The 19,839-nt window shown below is 44.4% G+C and overlaps 1 protein-coding gene across 1 annotated transcript in view; it reads left to right on the top strand.

The window, feature by feature from the left end:
• LOC311112486 (lymphocyte antigen 75-like) overlaps positions 1-19,839 on the top strand; it is a gene marked incomplete at its 5' end in the record, with an annotated part of 61,214 nt that overhangs the window by 6,504 nt on the left and 34,871 nt on the right. Inside the window, 21 exons of the mRNA XM_084155621.1 lie at positions 854-1,048; positions 2,889-3,046; positions 3,166-3,276; positions 4,819-4,931; positions 5,061-5,233; positions 6,153-6,361; positions 6,625-6,770; positions 7,009-7,229; positions 7,425-7,460; positions 7,587-7,747; positions 8,372-8,436; positions 8,593-8,696; positions 8,783-8,919; positions 10,952-11,209; positions 11,441-11,585; positions 11,885-12,027; positions 13,311-13,488; positions 13,610-13,744; positions 14,173-14,295; positions 14,599-14,775; positions 17,244-17,443. Of these exons, the coding sequence (XP_084011747.1) occupies positions 854-1,048; positions 2,889-3,046; positions 3,166-3,276; positions 4,819-4,931; positions 5,061-5,233; positions 6,153-6,361; positions 6,625-6,770; positions 7,009-7,229; positions 7,425-7,460; positions 7,587-7,747; positions 8,372-8,436; positions 8,593-8,696; positions 8,783-8,919; positions 10,952-11,209; positions 11,441-11,585; positions 11,885-12,027; positions 13,311-13,488; positions 13,610-13,744; positions 14,173-14,295; positions 14,599-14,775; positions 17,244-17,443 (3,188 nt within the window). The remainder of the gene's footprint in view (positions 1-853; positions 1,049-2,888; positions 3,047-3,165; positions 3,277-4,818; positions 4,932-5,060; positions 5,234-6,152; positions 6,362-6,624; positions 6,771-7,008; positions 7,230-7,424; positions 7,461-7,586; positions 7,748-8,371; positions 8,437-8,592; positions 8,697-8,782; positions 8,920-10,951; positions 11,210-11,440; positions 11,586-11,884; positions 12,028-13,310; positions 13,489-13,609; positions 13,745-14,172; positions 14,296-14,598; positions 14,776-17,243; positions 17,444-19,839) is intronic.

The following is a 19,839-nucleotide window of genomic DNA, read 5'->3' as shown; positions in this document are numbered from 1 at the left end:
GAGTGTTGGGGCTTGGTGAGCTATCCCATTTGTCATATTCTTATACACAGTCTCCAACTAGTACTTGTTAGCAGTTCTGAACAGCCCTTTCTAATAGGTCAAATTGCATAAACATGAGCAACGTTTGGCTGTTTGTTTTGTTTGATACTAATGACTCAATTGTTTCTGTCTGGCTCGAGAGTCGTCTGGTGAATTATCCATTTGTAATGTTCCAAAACGATGTTCTCTCCAACAAGAACTGTTGATTGGTACTGAAAAACCTTCTCTAACAGGTCAGCATTTGAGCACAGCTTGGTTGTTTTGTCCTGATGGTGTTCTTGTTATTTATTCCAGTGCCAATAGAAGTCTTGTTATTTTATTCCATTGGCAATAGAACTCCTGAGTCACTCCAGTGAGTAATGTCGGTTTGAATGATTCTACCAATAGAATGGGAGAGGAGCTTCAGCTAGCAGCTAGCTACAGGGCTCAACAGCTGGGTTCCACCTCGAACATGAACTCTTGACCTCAGATTCTTCCACGCTAGGCTATAACAGGGCTATAACAGAAAACATAGGTTGTGTATGGTTCAGTAGGCATGACACTGGAAATGTTTTAAAATGGATGATGAGCGTTCTTATTAGACAAGTTCAAGTAGTACACCTCCATTTGAGAATGTTTTCAGCTAGGACCGAACTTTGATTTACGGCTTTCTTTCGTTTATTGTTCTCCAGAGTGATGAACGACTCTTGGAAGAGTGACAATGCTCTGACATTTTCTCTCTTTACCCCTAAATCTTAGAATGACAGGTGCTAATGTTTTTGTGCTGAATTGGACCGTTACCTCTCATCCTTTTTCCTCCATTACCCGCCCCCAGATAACTGGCAGTACTACCGCACGGTGTGTTCCGAGGGCTGGCTGGCCCACAACCGTTACTGCTACAAGGCCCTGGCAGAGGCTGAGGCAGGGAGCTGGAAGGACTGCTCCACTGCCTGTGACTCCGTAGGGGCCAACCTCACCAGCCTACACTCTCTATCTGAGGTAGAGCTGCTACTGGACCTGCTAGCTAACGGTGAGTCTGGATCTGGGGTTCTATAGTCTAGTATGGATGTTAGTTACTTTATGTGGTGTATAGTGTCTTCTATGTTCTGGGATAGTGTGGACATCATAAAGGGTCATGGGAGGGTAATGTCTTTTATGTGGTTGTTTTTTAAATGTTGACAAATAAACTAAGTATGCTGTGTGTGTGTGTGTGTGTGTGTATGTACAATGCCTTGCAAAAGTGGCATTTTTCCTATTTTGTTGCATTACAACCTGTAATTTAAATTGATTTTTTATTTGGATTTCATGTAATGGACATACACAGAATAGTCCAAATTGGTGAAGTGAAATGAAAAAAATAACTTGTTTCAAAAAAGTATACAAAATAAATAACGGAGAAGTGGTGCGTGCATATGTATTCACCCCCTTTGCTATGAAGCCCCTAAATAAAATCTGGTGCAACCAATTACCTTCAGAAGTCACATAATTAGTTAAATATAGTCCACCTGTGTGCAATCTAAGTGTCACATGATCTGTCATATGATCTCAGTATATATACACCTGTTCTGAAAGGCCCCAGAGTCTGCAACACCACTAAGCAAGGGGCACCATCAAAAAAGCAGCACCATGAAGACCAAGGAGCTCTCCAAACAGGTCAGGGACAAAGTTGTGGAGAAGTACAGATCAGGGTTGGGTTATAAAAAAATATCCAAAACTTTGAACATCCCACGGAGCACCATTAAATCCATTATTAGAAAATGGAAAGAATATGGCACCACAACAAACCTGCCAAGAGAGGGCCGCCCACCATAACTCACAGACCAGGCAAGGAGGGAATTAATCAGAGAGGCAACAAAGCGACCAAAGATAACCCTGAAGGAGCTGAAAAGCTCCACAGCGGAGATTGGAGTATCTGTCCATAGGAACACTTTAAGCCGTACACTCCACAGAGCTGGTCTTTACGGAATAGTGGCCAGATAAAAGCCATTGCTTAAAGAAAAAAATAAGCAAACACGTTTGGTGTTTGCCAAAAGGCATGTGGGAGACTCCCCAAATATATGTAAGAAGGTACTCTGGTCAGATGAGACTAAAATTGAGCTTTTTGGCCGTCAAGGAAAACGCTATGTCTGGCGCAAACCCAACACCTCTCATTACCCAGAGAACACCATCCCCACAGTGAAGGATGGTGGTGGCAGCTTCATGCTGTGGGGATGTTTTGCATCGGCAGGGACTGGAAAATTGGTCAGAATTGAAGGAATACAGGGAAATTCTTGAGGGAAATCTGTTTCAGTATTCCAGAGATTTGAGACTGGGACAGAGGTTCACCTTCCAGCAGGACAATGACCCTAAGCATACTGCTAAAGCAACACTTGAGTGGTTTAAGGGGAAACATTTAAATGTCTTGGAATGGCCTCGTCAAAGCCCAGACCTCAATCCAATTGAGAATCTGTGGTATGACTTAAAGATTGCTGTACACCAGCAGAACCCATCCAACTTGAAGGAGCTGGAGCAGTTTTGCATTGAAGGATGGGCAAAATTCCCAGTGGCTAGATGTGCCAAGGTTATAGAGACATACCCCAAGATACTTGCAGCTGTAATTGCTACAAAGTATTGACTTTGGGGGGGGTGAATAGTTATGCACGCTCAAGTTTTCTGTTTTTTTGTCTTATTTCTTGTTTGTTTCACAATAAAAAAATATTTTATTATATATTCAAAGTGGTAGGCATGTTGTGTAAATCAAATGATACAAACCCCCCCAAAATTTTAATTCCAGGTTGTAAGGCAACAAAATAGGAAAAATGCCAAGGGGGGGTGAATATTTCCACAAGCCACTGTATGTATGTATATTTACATGTCTGTGTGTACTCTAGTCTCATTGTCTGGCTCAGAGGTGTGGATCGGCCTGATAAAGAAGCTATCGTCTTCAGTTGTAGAGTGGTCAGACGGCTCCCCGGTCGACCTCACTCTCTGGCACAAGCACCAGCCTACCCATAGTAACAGTCAGCTCTGTGCCAAGACTGACATAAAGGTACGGTCAACTGAATCCTTTTGACTTTGATGATTACAGTTTGTGGTTGGTTCGTCGTCTTTATTTGAATTCATATAGTAAATTACTCAAATGTGTGTGTGTGTGTGTGTCCGTCCTAGGAGGGGAACTGGCTGTTGGCACCATGCGATGAGAAGCTCCCTGCAGTGTGTAGGAGACCTGGCCTTCTGCCCCTACACCCCACTGGAGCATGGGACGAGAGCTGTCCTGAGGTAGCCTCATACACACACACACACACATACACACACACATAGATGATCTGATGAGAAACCCTACAAGATATCATCGCTGCATGTGTCCTAGCCCTGAGCAGAAGAATGCAAAACTGCTCTTATCTACATCAATCTAAACCGAACTGTTTCCATAACAACTTATTTCATGGCACCATGCAGTGTTGATTCGATACATCCTTTGTCAGACAGAGGTTCTGTGGCGTGCAAACTGCTGACATTGAGCAGTGTTGTCAGAATAGTGCCATTCTACATATCCAGACCTGCATTACCATTACAGTAAAAGAGCCTGGTTGGGTTCAGATCCTGAGTTAGGGAGAGTCTGCTCTGCATTCAGTACAATGAGCTGATTCAACAGCCAGATGACGTATTGTCTGACTGTCATGTGGAGCTGTCACTGTTTACGAGGACATAAGCAGATTGACTCATAAGGGCTGTTTCACTGTTTCACCATGTCCTAAAATGGACAGGAAATGGTCCTAGAAGAGTACTATCAATGGACACAGACACTAACTAAGAAGTATAAATAAATAAATAAATGGGGACTTCACAGAATAAAGACTTCTTTCAGGGACTGTGTTTGATTGTTTTCAGGCCATGTTGTAAAATTCACACAATCACCCTAGCTATGTTCATTGAAAAACGGCCTTCAGTTGGAAAGGGATTTGACAACAGAAAGAGAGAATCTCTTCCATCGCGGAGGCACTGGTGTACATTCCTTCCACACGCACGTGTTGGCTGCCATTGGTCCTCAAGTGTGTATGGTGAGGTGGGGGTGAAATGTAGGAGACTTGTCAAAACACCACTACTTCCTGTCCCTAAGACCCTCCCCAAAAGTCCCCCCCAAGCCCCCTCCAGTCCTAACAGATGGGCCCAGTCATAGCCCTAACCCCCCACCCTCCCCATTCCCCTAACCCCAATCCTCCACGTGTGTTTGCTTGTATTAGCCACTCCAGTCTACTGCTAATTCCAAACTATGCGGCTCTTACTGCCAGAATGTTTGGAGTGTAACACAATCCAGTCAGCTTGGCCTGCTCTGCTGAGCTTGTTGCTATTCTTGTACACCGGCCCAAACTCTTTTCAGGTGTCTGTGTGTATAGACATGGAGTAATGTGTGAACCTGCAGTATATTCAGCGCATTGTCTTGGCTGCTCTCACTCTTGGATGGTGTCTGCAGTAGAAGAATCCAGTCATATAAAGTTAAACGTTCTCTATTTGTTTAATCTAACTGAGCTACAGATGTAGGATCTTAATTTGATCACTCTTTTGTTCTTTAGAATTTTCTTGAACAGCAGGAAATGCTAACTTGTAGTGTATTCGAGGTTTTAAAAGGTTTCTAAAGTTTTTAATTTCCAATATCAGACTTAACTTGCCGTAACAAAAAATGTATCAACCCCTACAAAAAATGTCCATTAATTATAATCCACATAATAATTCAAATGTCCTGCTGCTGTTCAGGATTATTTTCTTGCTGTAGCAAACTGGCTCAAATTAAGACCCTACATCTGTATGTCTTCCCCACAGGGTTGGAAGCGGAAGGGCCACTCTTGCTACATGGTGACGAGCCACGAGCAGAGCTATGAAGACGCTGTCAAGGGTTACTACTGCAAGGCTCCTCTGGTCACAGTGGAAAACAGGTCTGATTTCTGATTCAGACTTCTCATCTTAATCATTTCTTACACACTGCACCTCAAATGGGAACTCCCATATTTCATAGTGGCAAGAATACATTCTTATGAATTATTGTTGATTTCTCTCCGTGGCAGGTTTGAGCAGGCCTTTCTGAACAGCCTGGTGAGTGAGATGGGAGCCAATGGTAGTATATATTACTGGACGGCCCTACAGGACCAGGGTAACCATGGAGAGTACAGCTGGCTGGGAGGACACAACGGATCCACCCTACCGCTGCTGTATACCAACTGGAACAGGCATCAGCCAGGTAGGGAAGGGAGACGTGGTGGGGTGGGCTGTAGCATCCTATACTCTATGTTCCAGGTAGAAGTTGCCCCTTAACCACAGATCCAGGGTCAGATTACCCAACAATGTATCCTAACGGCTATCAGAAGGGTAATGAAAAAATATCTGACCCTGGATCAGTGGATAGGGACAAACTTCAACCTACTCTATGTCAATAAACAATAGTCTCCCTGGTAAACTATACTGTTTTGTCGTAGTGGATTGAGTGATACAGTATATGACAACTATGTTGTTCCCTCTATTCACATGTTTTTCCAGACCACTCCACTGTCAACAGTCTTCCTTCTCTTCCCCACTGGCATGTAGTCTCGATGACACAGACCAGCTCCACTTAGATAGCAAACAATAGGGCTGAGACAGAACAGACAGACAGACAGAAAGACAGACATAGTTGTGGGTTAGTTTAGCCCCAGGTGGATGTGTCTGCTGTCTACTGTCCTTCATTCAACCCCCCCTCCTTCACTTCACTTCACACTGTGGCTTCGTCCCAAATGGCATCCTATTCCCTATGCAGTGCTCTACTTTAGTAGTGCACTTTGAAGGGAATAGCCAAATAGAGTGCCATTTCGGATGCAGGCTATGATTAATGAGTTCAAGTGTAATTTAGGTTTCACAATCTCAGCTTCCTTCAGTCAGGATGAGAGCATCATAAATCATGCTGTTGCTATGGTGAAATGGCAGGACAACTTTGAAGTAGAAATCCAATCATTTAGTTAATCAATCACAGCTCACAGTCTCTCTCTCTCTCTCTCTCTCTCTCTCTCTCTCTCTCTCTCTCTCTCTCTCTCTCTCTCTCTCTCTCTCTCTCTCTCTCTCTCTCTCTCTCTCTCTCGCTCTCTCTCTCTCTCTCTCTCTCCCTCTCTCTCTCCTCCCTTCTCTAGTCAGTGCAGGTGGCTGTGTGGCTATGACAGGTGGCCAGGCCTTGGGTCACTGGGAAGTGAAGGACTGCAAATCCCAGAAGGCGTTGTCAGTGTGTAAACAGAGCATCAGTGGTTACCAGGAGGTCCTGTTGCCTGCAATCCATATTGACGCTTATGCCCCCTGCCCTCCGGGCTGGGAATCACACACCGGCCTGCTCCACTGTTACAAGGTCAGCTGCCTTTCCTCCTCTTCTCCCCCCTCTGTTCTGTCTCTTCTCCTTTATCTATTTTCCTGTATTTCTCCTGTCTTCCTCAGTTATTAACTCATTGTGAAAAGTAATGCTTATGCTACCACTCTGAGAGAGTATGACATGATCACTGTAATTCTCTAAATAATAGAGGTTGTCCCATTAGCTGTCACTTGAAAACCAATGCAGATAAGGAGATGCTGTAGTCAAGGCGACGTAGTGTCATTGTTGACTGTGGTCCTCAGGCGTTCCACAGTGAGAAGGTCCTGATGAAGAGGTCGTGGGAAGACGCTGACTTCTTCTGCCAGGCTCTAGGAGCTCAGCTGGCCAGCTTCCACCACTACGAGGAGCAGGTCTTCGTCAAAGGACTCCTCCACTCCATGTTTGATGGGTTAGTTAGTGCCACCTAGTCCAACATCACTACTGTTCATTTGTCAAAAGTTAAAAGTGTGCTCTATCGCCTACACCCCTGTTTTTGCCTTTTTATAATATTGTGTTGTCCCAGGGAATCAAGCACACACATTTTCTTCAGGAAATGCAGTTTTACCTGTGATTGTGGATGACTTTTATTCATTATGTCAAATCTATTCCCTCTCTCTCTCTCTACTCTACTCCTTCCTCTTTTTCAGAACAGAGGGTCGTTGGTTCTGGGTGGGCTTGAATAAGAGAGACCCCCAGTCAGCAGGAGCTTGGGGGTGGTCTGACGGGACCCCTGTGGTGTCCTCCTTCATCGAGGATAAGAACCAGGAGGATGACAGACATAACTGTGCTGTGTACAGTGACCTGACCAACGCCCTCCTGCCACAGCCCTGTGACACCAAGCACGAGTGGATCTGCAAGGTTCCCAGAGGTACTGTATGACTGGATGAACGTTTTGAAAACATCCTTTTTTTATTGCTTTTTGCTGTACAGTGTCCTTGTTTAAAAAAAGAAGTTGCTTTGAATCCAATGTATTTTTATTATTATTATAAAAATTGCTTGTTGATTTATCCGTATAGATTGTATAGGTTTATCAATAAGAGTTTCTGTCTTATATGTCTCGTAGGTATGGAGCTGAACAAACCCTACTGGTATAATAACCGTAAGTACATTTATTCATGTGTATGTATTTTATTATATTTGATATTTCTTATGTATTTTATTGAGTTTTTATTCATTTATTGATATGCTTATTTGTGATATAAATTGCAGTTCCTCTGTCCTGTAGAGAATGAGCCCTGGGTGTTCTACAGAGCAGCAGAGTATCTGTTGGCCAAGCAGCCTTTTCCCTGGGAGGATGTAAACCTGGCCTGTATGATGATGGGAGCCCACCTGCTGTCTGTCCACTCTAAAGAGGAGCTCCGATTCATCAGAGAGCGCATGGGGAGGGTCTGTACACACACACACACACACTAACACACGGGCCGACACACACACACACGTGCCGACACAAATTCACACACACTTACACACACACACATTCAGACACACACGAGCCGACACAATCATACACACACATACACACACACACACACACACACGAGTTCACACACACTAGCCGACACATTCACACGCGAACGCCCTCATTCCCACACGCGCCTGTAAATTCACAGTTCACACACAAGTGCCCTCACACACTCATTCTCTTACACACACATACAAACACACGCCGACGAGTTCGCACGAGTGCCCTCGCATACAGGAACCAAATAAAGGGCCTTGTTTCACCACAGCACAGCGTCTTGGATCAAACCGAAGGGCCCTCTGGTGGAGAGGCTTTTGAAGGCTATAAAAAGGACGGAGCTGTGGATAAAACAGCAGAGGCTGGGGCCAAGGCCAAAGAGAGGGGTTGAATGAGGCCAAGGCCAAGGAGAGGGGTTGAATGGGCTCTCGTGGCGTGAAAGAGGCTGAATGGCTGATCCTTCACTGGAGCGAGGGCAGAATGCAGGAGGAGGAGGATAATAGGTCTTGAATGAGTGAGCTAAGCATTTATTTTCTTCTCTCGGTTCTCAGCTCTCTCTGGGGTCAACTGACTGGTGGATAGGGCTGTCCACAGACCTGGTGAGGGAAGAGTTCAGGTAAGTGGGGCTTTTGAGTTTATTGAATGCTCTATTTTACCTCACACTTAATGGATAATGCTGTTTATTTCGTGTGAGGGGGTGTAATAGGAGTGTGTGTGTGTGTGTGTTTGTGTGTGTTTGCGTATGTGTGTGTGTGTGCGTGCGTGTGTGCAGTTGGAGTGATGAGTCCCCTGTGGATTATCAGAATTGGGCAGAAGGAAGCTCCCATGATGCCCCAGTGAAACAGAAACAGTGTGTGACAATGTCCTCTCTTTCAGGTGAGCACACAGGCACACACACACACACACACACACACACAAAAAACACCATGACCGAGTCCTCTTTGACGTGTTTTGACCAACAGGTCAGTGGTCGGCGGGTGAGTGTGGCGGTCTCCACGCTCACGTATGTAAGCGCCGGACCGTGTCCGTGGTGGAGATTCCCAGAGAGCCTCACTACATCGGAGGCTGTCCAGAGAGATGGCTCTACTTTGGACACAAGGTTTACCTCCTCTCCCATCCTTTGATTCATTTAAAAGCTTCTGCATAGTAGGGCTTAAATGGAAGTGTGTATAGTTTAGTACCCATTATTATATATCCTGATTGCCTAGTCACTTTTACCCCTTCCTACATGTACATACTGTATTACCTCAATTACCTCAACTACCTCGTACCCCTGCACATTGACTCAGTAACAGTACTCCTTGTATATAGCCTCGTTATTCTTTTGATTGTGTTACTATTTCCTTTTTTAGCAAATATGTCTTACTTTTTAACTCTGCCTTGTTGGGAATGTACAGTCGTGGTCAAACGTTTTGAGAATGACACAAATATAAATTTTCACAAGGTCTGCTGCCTCAGTTTTTATGATGGCAATTTGCATATACTCCAGAATGTTGTGAAGAGTGATCAGATGAATTGCAATTAATTGCAAAGTCCCTATTTGTCATGAAAATGAACTTAATCCCCAAAAAACATTTCCACTGCATTTCAGCCCTGCCACAAAAGGACCAGCTGACATCATGTCAGTGATTCTCTCGTTAACACAGGTGAGAGTGTTAACGAGGACAAGGCTGGAGATCACTCTGTCATGCTGATTGAGTTAGAATAACAGACTGGAAGCTTTAAAAGGAGGGTGGTGCTTGAAATCATTGTTCTTCCTCTGTTAACCATGGTTACCTGAAAGGAAACACGTGCCGTCATCATTGCTTTGCACAAAAAGGACTTCACAGGCAAGGATATTGCTGCTAGTAAGATTGCACCTAAATCAACCATTTATCGGATCATCAAGAACTTCAAGGAGAGAGGTTCAATTGTTGTGAAGAAGGCTTCAGGGCGCCCAAGAAAGTCCAGCAAGCGCCAGGGCGTCTCCTAAAGCTGATTCAGCTGCGGGATCGGGGCACCACCAGTGCAGAGCTTGCTCAGGAATGGCAGCAGGCAGGTGTGAGTGCATCTGCATGCACAGTGAGGGGAAGACCTTTGGAGGATGGCCTGGTGTCAAGAAGGGCAGCGAGGAGGCCACTTCTCTCCAGGAAAAACATCAGGGACAGACTGATATTCTGCAAAAGGTGCAGGGATCGGACAAGGGTAAAGTCATTTTCTCTGATGAATCCCCTTTCCTATTGTTTGGGGCATCCGGAAAAAAGTTTGTCCGGAGAAGACAAGGTGAGCGCTACCATCAGTCCTGTGTCATGCCAACAGTAAAGCATCCTGAGACCATTCATGTGTGGGGTTGCTTCTCAACCAAGGGAGTGGACTCACTCACAATTTTGCCTAAGAACACAGCCATTAATAAAGAATGGTACCAACACATCCTCCGAGAGCAACTTCTCCTAACCATCCAAGAACAGTTTGGTGACGAACAATGCCTTTTCCAGCATGATGGACCACCTTGCCATAAGGCAAAAGTGATAACTAAGTGGCTCGGGGAACAAAACATCTACATTTTGGGTCCATGGCCAGGAAACTCCCCAGACCTTAATCCCATTGAGAAATTGTGGTCAATCCTCAAGAGGTGGGTGGACAAACAAAAATCCACAAATTCTGACAAACTCCAAGCATTGATTATGCAAGAATGGGCTGCAATCAGTCAGGATGTGGCCCAGGAGTTAATTGACAGCATGCCAGGGCGGATTGCAGAGGTCTTGAAAAAGAAGGGTCAACACTGCAAATATTGACTCTTTGCATAAACTTAATGTAATTGTCAATAAAAGCCTTTGACACTTATGGAATGCTTGTAATTATACTTTTGTATACCATAGTAACATCTGACAAAAATATCTAAAAACACTGAAGCAGCAAACTTTGTGAAGACCAATACTTGTGTCATTCTCAAAACTTTTGACCACAACTGTAAGTAAGCATTTCACTGTAAAGTCTACACCTGTTGTATTCGGCGCATGTGACCAATAACATTTGATTTGATTTCAGTTTCTCTTGGCCATCTGACCGTACAAGGAAAAAACTCACTGATCTAGGAACTATACCAAAACCTTGCTAAATTTCTGTCCTGTGTTTTATGTGTATTCTGGCAGTGTCTCCTGCTGCACCTCCCTAACAGTTCTGAGGAGGGGAAAAGCTGGAGAGACGCCCAGTCTATCTGCTCCTCTTTCCAAGGCACGCTGGTCGCCATCGAAGACGAGATCGAGCAAGCGTACATCACCATGCTGCTCCAGGGCGGGACAATGGGCATTTGGATTGGTCTACGGGATGAGGACACCATGAAATGGACCAATGGGAAACCTGTCAGCTACACCAACTGGTCCCCTGTAGAACCCAAGAACCCTCTGACGGTAAGACCTCCTCTAGGGAGATTGTAGGTTAAATGCAACATCAAATATTGACATTGTCTTTGTGCTTTGGGGATGTTCTCTGTATAGTGTATTGATTAGGGTGGGGGGGGTGTTGTGTGTTTGTCTATGTGTGTGTGTGTCTGTGTGTGCCTTTCTGTGTGTGTGTGTGTGCCTTTATGTGTGTGTGTGTGTGTGTGTGTGTGTGTGCACGTGGGCGCCCCTCCTCTGCAGGATGAGTGGCTGAGCGGGCCCCTGGGCGGGGACGATCCTCTGTGCACGGTGCTCTCCAACAACCACAACTTCCACCTGACAGGGAAGTGGTTCGATGAAAAGTGCACAGAGAGTGGGTATGGCTTTGTCTGTCAGAGACCCCAAGGTAGGACTCCCCTCTGTCTGCATGCATTCTGTGTCACGCACTCACCCTCATTCAGGCTCTCATTGACACATTGGGGCCTATTTTCAGAGCACAGAGCTGAGATATTACCAATCATGTCTGTATTACCTCATCAATTAAACTGTTGTTTTTGGTTATAGCTTCCTATTTTGTGGAATTGTTGAACAAAGAAATTAGTGTTTCTGTTGATTTTGTGACAAATCGATGCCCTTACTTCCTCCTGAAACAATCTCTCTTATCTTTTCCTCTCCCCCCCCTCCCTCTCTCTTTCCCTGCAACAGACGCAACTAAACCCCCATCCCACTCCTACCTCCACCCTCTCCCTGACAATATTGAGTACAAGAACCGCAGCTACAGGGTTGTCCGTGGCAACATGAGCTGGTACGAGGCGCTGCATATGTGCTTAGAGTCTGAGTCTGAGCTAGTGAGCGTTACCGACCCCTTCCACCAGGCGTTCCTTACTGTCCTTGTCAATAGATTGGCATTCCCCCACTGGATTGGACTGTATAGTCAAGACGTAGGTATTATACTAGACTGCTGAGTACTGCTACCTGCCTGGGCTGAGTGTGAAGTGTGTGTGTGTGTGTGTGTGTGTGTGTGTGTGTGTGTGTGTGTGTGTGTAGATAATGCTCATTAACAAGCATGTTGAAGTTGGTGGCATGAATTGACCTTTGATGATGTTAGGAGTGTGTATAGTAGAAACAAGGAAACAGCTAAGCGCACTAGCTAGAGGTCTTTTATAAACAGCATGGCCACAATGAAGTCATGTTGAAAATACAGAAATGCCTGAGACCATGTGCATCTGACAGTCTGTTTACTCTGATGCTTTCGCTTTCTCCCTCTCCAGTCCATGTCATTCTTTCGAAGCATGGTGATTTCATCTTTGTAATTATTCACAGCATGTTTGCACCATATCATAACCAAATGTATCTGATCTCCTCAAATCAGAAGTAGGCCTACTAAGTCCCATTTGGGCACTTTCTATTCACATACACGCATTCACATTTCTACAACTCTTATATGAATATGTTTGGTGTTTATATACCAATATATGGCTTATAGCTGATATCCTGTGACAAACAGAGATATTTATCACACTGGCTTATAGATGTAACTTATCCCATTACTGCAGTTGTCCAGTGTGCTTCCCAGAGCTTTCCTTCTGGCCCACAGCCCGTGCATAACTATGTTTGTGTCCCAAATGGCACCCTATTCCCTTTATAGTTCACTACTTTTGTCCAGGGCTGATAGGGCTCTGGTCAAAAGTAGTGCACTATGTAGGGAATAGGGTGCCATTTTGGGCGCAGTTTTGTGCTTCACTCACACAGTATGGGAGTTGTTTTTCTCATCTGCCGGCCCGGCTGGGAGGAATTCTAAACCACTCACAACATGTGGATCGAAGAATCCCAGAGGCTCAAGGAATGTCTTACTCGTGAAATATGGAATGAGGACAGGAAAGGAGAGAATTGATTCACTTTGTTCTACACAATGCACGCACACACACACACACACACATTGGTATATAGACACCACACTTCCCCCAAGCCAAACCTTTTAACATTGCCTGCTACACTCTACTCTTCCTGCTCCGTTGCATAACATGACCTACAACCCCGTCCTCTCCCTTAGCAACCCGCCTTAGCAACGTAGGCTCACCTTAAGAGTGTGTGTGACCCCCTTCCTGCCTGTGACTGTACGCCCCTACAGGATGGGATCAACTACCAGTGGTCTGATGGCAGTGACACGGTCTTCACCCACTGGGACGCGGCCGATGATGATGATTTCATCCTGGGGGACTGTGTGTACATGGACGTCACCGGGGGCTGGAGGAGGGCCGACTGTGAGATGCCGCTCCAGGGAGCCCTGTGTCATGTCCCACCACCTAGTGAGTATGGCCTAGGTCCTAGCATATTATAAAGCAGTGGCTACTAAAGCTTACTGTGCTGTTAGTCCCTCCTCAAGAGTTTCAAATGCACAATACTGCTTTTCATCATTTTCTCCCATAGAGAGTAATGCATTCACCACCTATGAGGTTGTGTGTCCATCGACGTGGGTGAGGTTTGGAGCCAGCTGCTACAGCTTTGAGCCTGTAGTCCAGAGACTGACCCTGGATGAGGCCAGAGAGCACTGCAGACACAAAGGTACAGGAATTCTGGGCAGATGTTGCCCTCAAGCACAGATTTAGGATCAGATTCCCCTGTACAAATTCTAACCTTAATCCATAATAAGAAATTGCTAAACTTTCCTAACTTCAGCAACTTCATCCTACTGTGGTAGGTCTCCAGTACACCATGGAGCCAATTAGGTCTCATGCTAGGATGGATCAAGGATTTTATGGATCTCTGTCTATGGGAATTTCCTTGTGATGACTCCCTGTTGTAATTGTCCAAAATGTAATGTTTGGTGAGAGCTCCCCCTATGGGATCCATGTATTAGCTCCATTCTATTAGTTAATACTGTACTGTAGCTATAGATCTGAGGGTGCAAAACATTCACAGAGTATTGCCTTCTTTATGCTTTGTAATAAACATATAATAATGAAGGTTTGGTGGGTTTTTCCGTCTTCCAGCAAACACATCAGATGTCCTGACCATAGAGACAGAGACGGAAAACAGGTTCGTCCTGGAGCAGCTGTGGTCGTATGGCTTCCCACATCAAATCATCTGGCTGGGGATGTTCTTCAACACTGACAGTAAGCACACGCTTCCCCCAAGTTTCCTCTCTTTTCGTCAAAATAAACAGCCTTGGCGTACAGTATAAACCAAATGCTGGCAAAAGACAGTGCTTCGGACAGAACTGGGATAAGACACAGCTTAATAGGTTTAGTAACATAATGAATTTCTAATTTTTAAAGTAGTATTTTGATACTATTTATTTACTTAGTGTTTTACCTGCTGAGTTGATTGAAAACACCATGACCTGGGGCAGAGTTGCAGGGGGAAGGAGAGGGGTCAAATGAACCAATTCACAACTTCGTTTGTCTGGTCCAATTTAGCGGACTCCATGGCATGGTTCGATGGTTCTCCTATGGACTACTCCAACTGGAACTTCCAGGCCCCAGACCCCAGCCTGCTGACAGCAGACACCTGTGTGTCCACCAGGGTGTCTGATGGGATGTGGCTTCTCTGTCAGTGCACTGAGAGACTGGGCTTCGTCTGCAAAACTAACTTAGGTGGAGTAGAGACATTCTGGCTGCATTTACACAGGCAGCCCAAATCTTTTGCCACTAATTGGTCTTTTGACTAATCAAATCAGATCGTTTGCCAATAATTGGTCTTTTGACCAATCGAATCAGATCTTTTGTCAATTGAAAGAAATATCAGAATTGGGCTGCCTATGTAAACGCAGCCTCTCACTAACCTCCAACTGCTATTATGACAATGCTTTGTGTTATACAGTTGTACAGTGTACATGTATGTACAGTGGGGAGAACAAGTATTTGATACACTGCCGATTTTGCAGGTTTTCCTACTTACAAAGCATGTAGAGGTCTGTAAATTTTATCATAGGTACACTTCAACTGTGAGAGACGGAATCTAAAACAAAAATCCAGAAAATCACATTGTATGATTTTTAAGTAATTAATTTGCATTTTATTGCATGACATAAGTATTTGATACATCAGAAAAGCAGAACTTAATATTTGGTACAGAAACCTTTGTTTGAAACATACGTTTCCTGTAGGTCTTGACCAGGTTTGCACACACTGCAGCAGGGATTTTGGCCCACTCCTCCATACAGACCTTCTCCAGATCCTTCAGGTTTCGGGGCTGTCGCTGGGCAATACGGACTTTCAGCTCCCTCCAAAGATGTTCTATTGGGTTCAGGTCTGGAGACTGGCTAGGCCACTCCAGGACCTTGAGATGCTTCTTACGGAGCCACTCCTTAGTTGCCCTGGCTGTGTGTTTCGGGTCGTTGTCATGCTGGAAGACCCAGCCACGACCCATCTTCAATGCTCTTACTGAGGGAAGGAGATTATTGGCCAAGATCTCGCGATACATGGCCCCATCCATCCTCCCCTCAATACGGTGCAGTCGTCCTGACCCCTTTGCAGAAAAGCATCCCCAAAGAATGATGTTTCCACCTCCATGCTTCACGGTTGGGATGGTGTTCTTGGGGTTGTACTCATCCTTCTTCTTCCTCCAAACACGGCGAGTGGAGTTTAGACCAAAAAGCTATATTTTTGTCTCAACAGACCACATGGCCTTCTCCCATTCCTCCTCTGGATCATCCAGATGGTCATTGGCAAACTTCAGACAGGCCTGGACATGCGCTGGCTTGAGCAGGGGGACCTTGCGTGCGCTGCAGGATTTTAATCCATGACGGCGTAGTGTGTTACTAATGGTTTTCTTTGAGACTGTGGTCCCAGCTCTCTTCAGGTCATTGACCAGGTCCTGCCGTGTAGTTCCTCATCATCATTGATGCCCCACGAGGTGAGATCTTGCGTGGAGCCCCAGACCGAGGGTGATTGACCGTCATCTTGAACTTCTTCCATTTTCTAATAATTGCGCCAACAGTTGTTGCCTTCTCACCAAGCTGCTTGCCTATTGTCCTGTAGCCCATCCTAGCCTTGTGCAGGTCTACAATTGTATCTCTGATGTCATTACACAGCTCTCTGGTCTTGGCCATTGTGGAGAGGTTGGAGTCTGTTTGATTGAGTGTGTGGACAGGTGTCTTTTATACAGGTAACGAGTTCAAACAGGTGCAGTTAATACAGGTAATGAGTGGAGAACAGGAGGGCTTCTTAAAGAAAAACTAACAGGTCTGTGAGAGCCGGAATTCTTACTGGTTGGTAGGTGATCAAATACTTATGTCATGCAATAAAATGCAAATTAATTACTTAAAAATCATACAATGTGATTTTCTGGATTTTTGTTTTAGATTCAGTCTCTCACAGTTGAAGTGTACGTATGATAAAAATTACAGACCTCTACCTGCTTTGTAAGTAGGAAAACCTGCAAAATCGGCAGTGCAAATACTTGTTCTCCCCACTGTATATATTCCACCTATGTCTTACTCGTGAAATATGGAATGAGGACAGGAAAGGAGAGAATGGATTCACTTTGTTCTACACAATGCACGCACACACACACATCTATAGATCAGTCAAGTTAAACAGATCGTCTTCTTTGCAGATACGATCCCTGAGGTAGAAGTGGAGCCACTAAATGGTATGTATATAATTGAGGCTATCGACAGTTATGCGGTTTTTCTCATTTACATTCTCATAATTTGGCAACAAAAAGGTATCTTGGGAGCAGCCTCCATGACTAACAGAGCCTCCAGTGTCCAGTAAACTTCCCGAGTGGCGCAGTGGTCTAAGGCACTGCATCGCAGTGCTAGCTGTGCCACTAGAGATCCTGGTTCGAATCCAGGCTCTGCTGTAGCCGGCTGCAACCGGGAGACCAATGGGGCGGCGCACAATTGGCCCAGCGTTGTCCAGGGTAGGGGAGGGAATGGCCGGCAGGGAGGTAGCTCAGTTGGTAGAGCATGGCGTTTGCAACGCCAGGGTTGTGGGTTCGATTCCCACGGGGGGCCAGTATGAAAAAGAATAATGTATGCACTAACTGTAAGTCGCTCTGGATAAGAGTGTCTGCTAAATAATGTAAATGTAAACTCACCCCTCTGTGTCTCTCCCAGGGTTGCACCACGGTATCATCCCAGCCGCGGTCCTGGTGGCCATGCTGATCTTCGCCGTGCTGGTGGCGGTGCTCTGGCTTGTCTACAAGAGGAACAGGACACGCTTCCGCAGACTACCGTCCCTGGGAAACGCCTACTACAGACATACTAGTTCCCAGGCCACAGACTCCGATGGAAACGTTCTCATCACAGATCTGGAAGCTCACTCAGGAGAATAGGGTGGTGTCCGAAATGGCACTCTATCCCCTATATAGTGAGCTTCCAGATCTGTGGTGAGAGTGTTTCCATCGGAGTCTGGTCAAAAGTAGTGCACTATATAGGGAATAAGGTGCCTTTTCAGATGCACAATAGGACTGCAAAATGGTGGTGTTCTCTAAAGTTGGTTAAAGCATGGGAATGGGCCGAACTCTCTGTATGACTGTGAAGAATGGTACGTCTCTGTGGGGTCTGACATGGACCACAGCAAGGGAACTTAGAAAAGGAGGTGAGAGCCCAATGAGCTTTATCCACTTTATACCACAGGAGGCTGTTGAGGGGAGAATGACTCATAATAATGGCAGGAATGGAGCAAATGGAATGGCATCAAACACCTGGAAACCATGTGTTTAATGTATTTGATACCATTCAACTCCAGTCATTACCACGAGCCCGTTCTCCCCAATTAAGGTGCCACCAACCTCCTGTGCTTTATACAAGTAGTTGATGAATCAGGGACCAATCATGTGGCTGAGAGTGAGGGAGTGCACCTTGGTAAGTTTTGTCTACAAAGGATTAGAGCTGTTATCCCAAGTGCTTTGAAAGGGGCTGACATTCTAATGTATGCATTTGAAAATCGATAGATATTCTTTGCACTGCAAGGTTGTTGTTTTGTTATTGCGGTACAATGCCAACTGCTCCCACTAATGCTGGTACCAACTGTATTTGTGAGTACAAGTCTTTCACGCAGTGAAGACTAGTTTTCTGTAATGCCTTCTACAGGACCAAAACTATTTAATTATTGTTTAAAATAACAATGGGCGTGATTCAGTTGTTTACAGCAAAGACAAAGTCATACTTTTGCAATACATTCTGAAGTCATCTTATATGTATTTTCTTTATGAACAGAAATAAGAAAATAAGACCCCAAATCAATTCCAGTTATGTTTTTTAAATCTATAGTGTCATTAAAGGACAGTGTTTCTTTGTTAGCACTTTATTGCACCAAACTCCATCAATGCAATACGGAAAGATTATGATGTATGTTTTTTTAATGTTTTTTTTTTGTATGTTTATTTATGTGTGTTCGTATTGTGTATTTTCCTACGCACAGAACACACACTCACACCCTCACAGTATTTTTTAAGTAGCCTATAAGTACAAACATGATATTCATAAGAGGAAGGGAAGAAAATTCAAGAGAAAAATGCAGGCATTTATTTATGTTTTATTATTTATCATTACGAGAAAAATTTGGTCCACAAATCTGTCAAAATGTAGGAGTAAAGAAACTTTTATTGATGAAACAAAAATGATGTAACAAAGTACTGTTATGTAAATGGTAGCTCTTTGAGAATTAATTAAGTATTCTGAGTAGACTTATGTGTTGGTTGTTTTTAATGAGGTACAGTATTTGCTGTGTTACCTGTTGTAGTTTTTGTATATTGGGTACACAGAGTTATTAGATATGAAATATGTTGTTGTAGTTTTTTCTATTGTGTGGAAAGAAATACATGCAAGAGGATATCACAGATGCTTGAAAATGTTTACTGTCTCTTGATATTTTGTATTGATAATGTTCATAACAAATAATATTTGCCTTCGTGTAAATAAAATTAAGCTGTATCCAAGTTGTATCTTAATTGTGTCTTGCTATACAACGTTTGCTTGTAAATGTGTCATCTGCATTGAGATGGTCTGCAGTGCACTGTGGGGGTGATATCCAAATATGGTCTATATCTTGTTAATTCTTACCATGTTTCCTTTGAAATTAGTCATTTGCATTGAGATGCTCTGAGTGGGACTAGGGCAGGGGTGACATCATGTGGATGAGGGAGACTGAGTAGGATGGACTGTTTACTCGTGGGTCTCTCAATACGTCCCAAATGGCATAATATTCCCTATTTAGTACACTACTTTTGAAGAGGGCCCATAGGGCTCTGGTCAAAAGTAGTGCACTACATTGGGAATATGGTACCATTTGGGAGGGATCCTTTGTCTGGAAGTGGCCTCGACTGACTGGCCTGACTGTTGTTGTTGGCTGAGATGGTTGAGATGATTCACTGCATGATGTTTCACTGCTGCTCTTATTTTCTTGTCTTTGAGAGAATTGACAGTGGCTTATGCTAGTTGGAGACGCAACATCAACATACTTGTATTTATTTATCAGTGTATTTTGTCGATGACTCAGCATATGTAATGTGAATTGTGTATTATATTGCAAAATAACATAAATAAAGTTGTCATTTTCAGTTCTCGGACTGGGAGTGGTCTGTGATGCGTTGTCGGCTGTTGGCGAATCACAAGCTAGCAATCTTCCATGGGGGAATACAGCCTAGGGAAGGAACTTGAGGTTAGTCATAGTCAGCTGAAAGTGAAAGTAGGCTACTGCTACTCTGAA

This window comes from Coregonus lavaretus (assembly GCF_964263955.1).
Source record: "Coregonus lavaretus genome assembly, chromosome: 38".
NCBI classification, from domain to species: domain Eukaryota; kingdom Metazoa; phylum Chordata; class Actinopteri; order Salmoniformes; family Salmonidae; genus Coregonus; species Coregonus lavaretus.
The sequence above is the reverse complement of the archived record's forward strand: the minus strand, read 5'-3'. Positions and strand labels throughout refer to the sequence as shown.